General features: G+C 56.9%; 1 protein-coding gene across 1 annotated transcript; it reads left to right on the forward strand.

Annotated features, from left to right (window-relative positions):
• The first annotated feature begins 1419 nt into the window (after positions 1-1419).
• Positions 1420-3694, forward strand: LOC308188742 (feather keratin 1-like). The gene has a single exon (XM_080578117.1). It carries the CDS (start codon positions 2865-2867, stop codon positions 3183-3185), a length of 321 nt encoding a protein of 106 aa, XP_080434243.1. The 5' UTR covers positions 1420-2864; the 3' UTR covers positions 3186-3694.
• Positions 3695-7779: the final 4085 nt, after the last annotated feature.

The raw sequence follows: 7779 nt of genomic DNA on the forward strand, positions 1-7779 counted from the left end.
ACCTTTGTCCTGGCAGCAGGCAGTAACTGAAAATAGTCTGGTTCCCTTGTCTTCATTCCCGCCCATCCGGGATTTAGAACAAGGAGGAGATTCAGCCTGAGCAGCCTTCTCTGCGGGTTGAAAACGCCCAGCTCTCTCACCTTCTCCTCATATTGAAGAGGCTCCAGGCCCTTCAGCATCTTGGTAGCCCTGCACTGGAATTGCTCCAGCATGTCCGCTTCCATCTTCCACTGGGACGCCTCAAACTGGACAAAGGACTCCACAAGGGGCCTCACCGGCGATGAAGAGAGATGACGGAGCGCCTTTCTCATCGTGCTGGCAACGCTCTTCCCCATGCCCTCCTGGAGCCTGGTGGCCTCTTTTGCCGCAAGGCTGCATTGCTGACTCATCGTCAGCTTGCTCTCCAACAGCAACACAAGGTCCTGCTTGGCAAAGCTGCCTGCCACTCTGTCGGACAACACCATGTCCTGCTCCCCGGCGTTAGTCCTCCCCAGAGGCAGGAATTTGCTTTGCCCCTTCGGCAACTTCATGATGTTCCTCTCTGCCCAGTTCTCCAGCCTCTGCACATCATTCTGAATGGTGCCACGTTCATCACGTGCATCAGACGCTCCTCCCCGTCTCGGGTCATCTGCAGAATTCCTGCGGGGTCACTCCGTCCCATCACCCACCTCACTAATGAGGATATGATGGCCACAAGATAGAGCACAGGAAGTTCCGCACCAACACGAGAAAGAACTACTTCACAGTGAGGGTGACGGAGCTGCCCAGGGAGGTTGTGCGCTCTCCTTCTCTGGAGATATTCAAGGCCTGTCTGGATGCCTACCTGGGCAGCCCGCTCTAAGGAACCTGCTTTGGCAGGGGGGTTGGACCTGATGATCTTTCGAGGTCCCTTCCAACACCTTCAATTGTCTCATTCTGGGATTCTGCGATATTGAACATTGGTGGCCTCACTGCCAAGCCCTAGCCTACACCGCTAGGGCCTTGCCTCCAACACCGCTCTGTGCCACTTAGCACAAGCCTCTGCACCCAAGCAATCAGCCACTTCTCATCCCACCTCACTGTCTCTTTATCTAACCCATACTTTGTCCGCTTCTCTAGGAGCTTGTCACGGGAGCAAGCGTCAAAGAAAGCCCTTACTAAAAGCTTTACTAAAGTTGAGCAGCAGCCACTGCTCTCCCCTCATCCACCAAGCTGGTCACCTCCATTTAGAAGACGCTGAGGAGGCTCACGTGTGACTTTCCCTCTCTAAATCCCTGCTGACTACTCCCCATCACATTCTGGTTCTTCGTCTGCTCGACAACGCTTTCCGGGAGGATTTCCTTTAGAACCTTCCCAGCGACTGATGTCAGGCCTACCAGCCTCTGGTTTCCCACACCTTCCTTCTTCACCTTCTTGAACACAGGAGCGCGGCGAGTCTCTTCCAGTCTTCAGGAGCCTCTCCCACTCACCAGGACCTTTCAAAGATAATTAGTAGTGGCCTCGCAAGGACACCACACAGCTCCCTCAGCATTTGTGGCTGCAACCCAGCAGGCCTCACGGAACAAGGCACACCCAGTTGCACAGCCCCCCTTCCTACCTTGATTCATCTTCCTCAGCAACATGCGCTACTCACCTCAGCAGCAAGCCAAAACCACCTCAGCCCAACGGGGACAGGCCTTGCCACTCGTCAGCCATGCCCGGGACCACCCAGCCAGGAGGGGCTCACGGCTGCTGCCCTGAGCACCATGCATGCCTCCAATTCCCCGCTACAGGGTCCAAACCCTGCGTCTGAACATCAAAGCCTAGGCAGGGAAAGGGCCTCACCCTTGGGCGCTCAGTGCTGAATAAGACCCCAAAAGCTCTGCCTAACTCTCCCTGCCAAACCACTCCCCCTCAGCTCAGGGCTTGCAAGCTCTCAACAGGGCCTGAAAGGACAACGTCCTGCTGTCGTAGACAGCTCTCCTCCGCCTAATCAAACTACCACCCGCCAAGCTGCCGCAAGAAGAAAGCACGCAGCCTCCCTTCTCCCACCCAGGACCTTCCAAGCACAAACGCCACCAAGCCACCGACCGATGCAGCAAACCAATGGGAAAGACGAGGAATAAACACAGGCGTAGGGAATGGGCACGAAGGCAGGGAGGGAGCGAGTGCAATGCCAGTGCCAGCGCCTCGCGCCCAGCACATCTGGGAAGCCCACACCAGCCTGCATTATGGCGACGCCAGCAAATAGGGCCCCCTCCTCACAACAATGAAGCCGCAAACCGCACCGCACGAGTGACACGCCATGACCTCACTTCGTGACACCCCACCTCTCTCATGCTTTGGCCGCGTCTGCCGACTGTCCTCAAACGCACTCTCCATGCAAATCCATCCAAAGAGCCGCTCTCGCTTAAAAGCTGCCGCCAAGGCCGCAGAGACACATCCTCAACAGGAGAAAAGAACACGAGAGCGTTGTGGGAAGGACAACACACCCCACCTCATTACTTGCCAGGCTTTAGCATGTAAGAGCAGCTCACGCCAAATGCTGTCATGCGCAAAGGCTCTCTCGCCCCGCGGGCACTCACGGACCAGCATAAAAGCCGGCCCTGCGACTCGCACCCTCACACAATCCTCCCGACGTCTTCTCCCCTGCGCCCAACGAGGTGAGCCTGAACCCCGCTCCCTTCCTTCGTCCGCCCCACCAGGCCTATCTCTCCACACGCCCTTTCCCCCTTAGCCTCAGCAGCCCTTCTCCCTCCCCACCGCCATGCTCCCCACAACCCCAGGCCTCCCCACACTCTTGGCCTCCCCCAGCACCACTCCTCACGCCCCCAACACCCTCCGCGTTCCCAACACCCTCCACCTTCCCAACACCCTCTCTTCCAGGGACCCTCCGCACCACAGACATGTCCTGCTACGACATCTGCCGCCCCTGCGGACCCACCCCGCTGGCTAACAGCTGCAACGAGCCCTGTGTCAGGCAGTGCGAGGATTCCCGCGTCGTCATCCAGCCTCCTGCCGTGCTGGTCACCCTGCCAGGACCCATCCTCAGCTCCTTCCCCCAGAACACCGCCGTTGGATCCTCCGCATCAGCTGCCGTGGGCAGCAACCTCAGCGCCCAGGGAGTGCCCATCTCCTCCGGGGGATTCGGAGGCTTTGGCCTTGGAGGCTTTGGCTTTGGAGGCCTGGGCTGCATCAACGGCGGAAGAGCCTGCTACCCCTGCTAAGGACCCACGCCAACACCCCTGACAGAAGCCTCCAACACCGTGCAACACAGCTCTCGCACTGAGGACGCACCTCTGCGCTCTTCATGGCATGCGGGCTCGCCAGCTGTGGCTCATCATTCCATGGCACAACAAAGCAAGCAAGCAAGGAAGGGGCCAGCCCATGCTGTCAGGACACATGGCCAACATACCTCCTTCTTTCTTCCTCTTTCTCCTTTCCATAGCACCACCTTCTACGGCTGCTACTCTCTGCTGCAATGCCTTGCTCACTAGCACAATCCCTCCAGAGACCTTCTGGGGCTGCTCCCACCACACGGTAGCGAGACCTTGGGGCTCTGGGAAAATCTGCTCTACGCAAGGGACATAGGCTGGTGGTCGCCCTCCAGGCACCTCCGAATGTGCACCTTCCACTTGACGCTCCCTCTTTTTCATGTTTTCCTCAATAAAATCCGCCTGCATCCCACATCCTCAGATGCCTCCTCTTCCTTTCTTCTCCCAACGCTCTTCCAACTTCACCCGACAAAAAGAACAAAAAGCAGGGCTCAAGTGGCCATCAGGGCCCATGCCTGGTGGTGTTCAAGAAGCGTTTGGACAACCCTCTTACATAGCTCCTTGTCACTAAAATGGAAAGACATGATGGGTCACTCAGCACACAATGAATTGCCTGCACGGTCACATACCAAGAGTTGCGGTCAACAGCTCTTTGCTCAGGTGGAGACCAGGGAGGAGTGGTGTCCCTCTGGGGCCTCTAGCGAGGCCAGTATGATTTAACAGGGTTGTCCGTCACACGGACACCACACATATGGTGCGAGACTCCTCGTGGATTGAGGATGCACCTTTGTGCCATCGCTGACCCACTGCGTCTTCAGCTCCACAACCATGGCTATTTCTCTCAAGGCATGAACCAGAGAAGCAAGGAAGTGGGCTATTCCGTGATGTTTGGAAACATGGCCGACTTACATTCTACCATTCTCCCACTTCTTTCCCTGACTTGCACTGTCTCGTATGTCTGGTTCTCTCTGGCGCTATGACGTGCTCACAAGCCAAACGCCACCAGGGATCGACTCCCGCTCTGCTGCTCCCATCACAGGGCTGGAAGATTTCCGTGCTCCGAGAAAATTTACTGTGCACAACGATGACGTTGTTGGTCACCCTACGTGCATCCAAGACCCCCCAGGGATGTGCCACTTGCTGCTCCTTCATTTCCATGCGCTTTCCTCAATAAAGTTCTCAAGCATGCCAGCCTGACGCTCCTCCTCTTCCCTTCTTCTCCCAGCGCCTTTCCCACTTCCCTCAGTACAAAGGCAAAACTCGAGAGGTCATCGGGGCACGTCGAAAAGGGCCACCACACCTTCCAGCACGTCACGCAAGACCTACACTTGACCAAACAAAGGCTTGGCCACGCTAAGGCGCTTCTGCACATGCCCTCTGAAACAATCTCTCCGTGTCAGCAGCACACACTCGACTGCTTTCTCACCCAGCAGCATTCTCCCGCATTGACAACAGATGCAGTCACAGAGTCCTTTCAGTTTGGAAGTAACCTCTGGAGACCATGTGCTGCAAGCACCCTGCTCAAGCAGAGTCAGCTACAGCAGGCTGTCCAGGACCATGTGCAGTTGGGCTTCTCAGATCTCCAAGCATGGAAATCCAAAACCTCTGCTTGAGGTCCACTGCTTGACCACCCTCACAGGGGAAAAGGCTTTCCTTCTCTTCCAAGACAATTGCATCTCTTCTCTGTGGTGTCCACTCACCTTTGTCCTGGCAGCAGGCAGTAACTGAAAATAGTCTGGTTCCCTTGTCTTCATTCCCGCCCATCCGGGATTTAGAACAAGGAGGAGATTCAGCCTGAGCAGCCTTCTCTGCGGGTTGAAAACGCCCAGCTCTCTCACCTTCTCCTCATATTGAAGAGGCTCCAGGCCCTTCAGCATCTTGGTAGCCCTGCACTGGAATTGCTCCAGCATGTCCGCTTCCATCTTCCACTGGGACGCCTCAAACTGGACAAAGGACTCCACAAGGGGCCTCACCGGCGATGAAGAGAGATGACGGAGCGCCTTTCTCATCGTGCTGGCAACGCTCTTCCCCATGCCCTCCTGGAGCCTGGTGGCCTCTTTTGCCGCAAGGCTGCATTGCTGACTCATTGTCAGCTTGCTCTCCAACAGCAACACAAGGTCCTGCTTGGCAAAGCTGCCTGCCACTCTGTCGGACAACACCATGTCCTGCTCCCCGGCGTTAGTCCTCCCCAGAGGCAGGAATTTGCTTTGCCCCTTCGGCAACTTCATGATGTTCCTCTCTGCCCAGTTCTCCAGCCTCTGCACATCATTCTGAATGGTGCCACGTTCATCACGTGCATCAGACGCTCCTCCCCGTCTCGGGTCATCTGCAGAATTCCTGCGGGGTCACTCCGTCCCATCACCCACCTCACTAATGAGGATATGATGGCCACAAGATAGAGCACAGGAAGTTCCGCACCAACATGAGAAAGAACTTCTTCACAGTGAGGGTGACGGAGCTGCCCAGGGAGGTTGTGCGCTCTCCTTCTCTGGAGATATTCAAGGCCCGTCTGGATGCCTACCTGGGCAGCCTGCTCTAAGGAACCTGCTTTGGCAGGGGGGTTGGACCTGATGATCTTTCGAGGTCCCTTCCAACACCTTCAGTTGTCTCATTCTGGGATTCTGCGATATTGAACATTGGTGGCCTCACTGCCAAGCCCTAGCCTACACCGCTAGGGCCTTGCCTCCAACACCGCTCTGTGCCACTTAGCACAAGCCTCTGCACCCAAGCAATCAGCCACTTCTCAGCCCACCGCACTGTCCCTTTATCTAACCCATACTTTGTCCGCTTCTCTAGGAGCTTGTCACGGGAGCAAGTGTCAAAGAAAGCCCTTACTAAAGGCCTTACTAAAGTTGAGCAGCAGCCACTGCTCTCCCCTCATCCACCAAGCTGGTCACCTCAATTTAGAAGACGCTCAGGAGGCTCACGCGTGACTTTCCCTCTCTAAATCCCTGCTGACTACTCCCCATCACATTCTGGTTCTTCGTCTGCTCGACAGCGCTTTCCGGGAGGATTTCCTTTAGAACCTTCCCAGCGACTGATGTCAGGCCAACCAGCCTCTGGTTTCCCACCCCTTCCTTCTTCACCTTCTTGAACACAGGAGCCGGCGAGTCTCTTCCAGTCTTCAGGAGCCTCTCCCACTCACCAGGACCTTTCAAAGATAATTAGTAGTGGCCTCGCAAGGACACCACACAGCTCCCTCAGCATTTGTGGCTGCAACCCAGCAGGCCTCACGGAACAAGGCACACCCAGTTGCACAGCCCCCCTTCCTACCTTGATTCATCTTCCTCAGCAACAAGCGCTACTCACCTCAGCAGCAAGCCAAAACCACCTCAGCCCAACGGGGACAGGCCTTGCCACTCGTCAGCCATGCCCGGGACCACCCAGCCAGGAGGGGCTCACGACTGCTGCCCCAAGTACCATGCATGCCTCCAACTCCCTGCTGCAGTGACCAAACCCTGCATCTGACCATCAAAGCCTAGGCAGGGAAAGGGCCTCACCCTTGGGCGCTCAGTGCTGAATAAGACCCCAAAAGCTCTGCCTAACTCTCCCTGCCAAACCACTCCCCCTCAGCTCAGGGCTTGCAAGCTCTCAACAGGGCCTGAAAGGACAACGTCCTGCTGTTGTAGACAGCTCTCCTCCGCCTAATCAAACTACCACCCGCCAAGCTGCCGCAAGAAGAAAGCACGCAGCCTCCCTTCTCCCACCCAGGACCTTCCAAGCACAAAGGCCACCAAGCCACTGACCGATGCAGCAAACCCAAAGGGAAAGACGAGGAATAAACACAGGCGTAGGGAATGGGCACGAAGGCAGGGAGGGGGCGAGTGCGATGCCAGTGCCAGCGCCTCGCGCCCAGCACATCTGGGAAGCCCACACCAGCCTGCATTATGGCGACGCCAGCAAATAGGGCCCCCTCCTCACAACAATGCAGCCGCAAACCGCACCGCACGAGTGACACGCCATGACCTCACTTCATAACAACCCACCTCTCTCATGCTTTGGCCGCGTCTGCCGACTGTCCTCAAACGCACTCTCCATGCAAATCCATCCAAAGAGCCGCTCTCACTTAAAAGCTGCCGCCAAGGCCACAGAGACACATCCTAAACAGGAGAAAAGCACACGAGAACGTAGTGTGAAGGACAACACACCCCACCTCATTACTTGCCAGGCTTTAGAATGTAAGAGCAGCTCACGCCAAATGCTGTCATGCGCAAAGGCTCTCTCGCCCCGCGGGCACTCACGGACCAGCATAAAAGCCGGCCCTGCGACTCGTACCCTCACACAATCCTCCCGACGCCTTCTCCCCTGCGCCCAACAAGGTGAGCCTGAACCCCGCTCCCCTCCTTCGCCTGCCCCACCAGGCCTAGCTCTCCACACGCCCTTTCCCCCTTAGCCTCAGCAGCCCTTCTCCCTCCCCACCGCCATGCTCCCCACAACCCCAGGCCTCCCCACTCTCTTGGCCTCCCCCAGCACCACTCCTCATGCCCCCAACACCCTCCGCGTTCCCAACACCCTCCACATTCCCAACACCCTCTCTTCCAGGGAC

Source organism: Anser brachyrhynchus (genome assembly GCF_964034855.1).
Source record: "Anser brachyrhynchus genome assembly, chromosome: 2".
NCBI lineage: Eukaryota > Metazoa > Chordata > Aves > Anseriformes > Anatidae > Anser > Anser brachyrhynchus.

Bases quoted from the DNA above. Each gene is read 5' to 3' on its own strand.
- LOC308188742 (XM_080578117.1), top strand. From the start codon at position 2,865: ATGTCCTGCTACGACATCTGCCGCCCCTGCGGACCCACCCCGCTGGCT.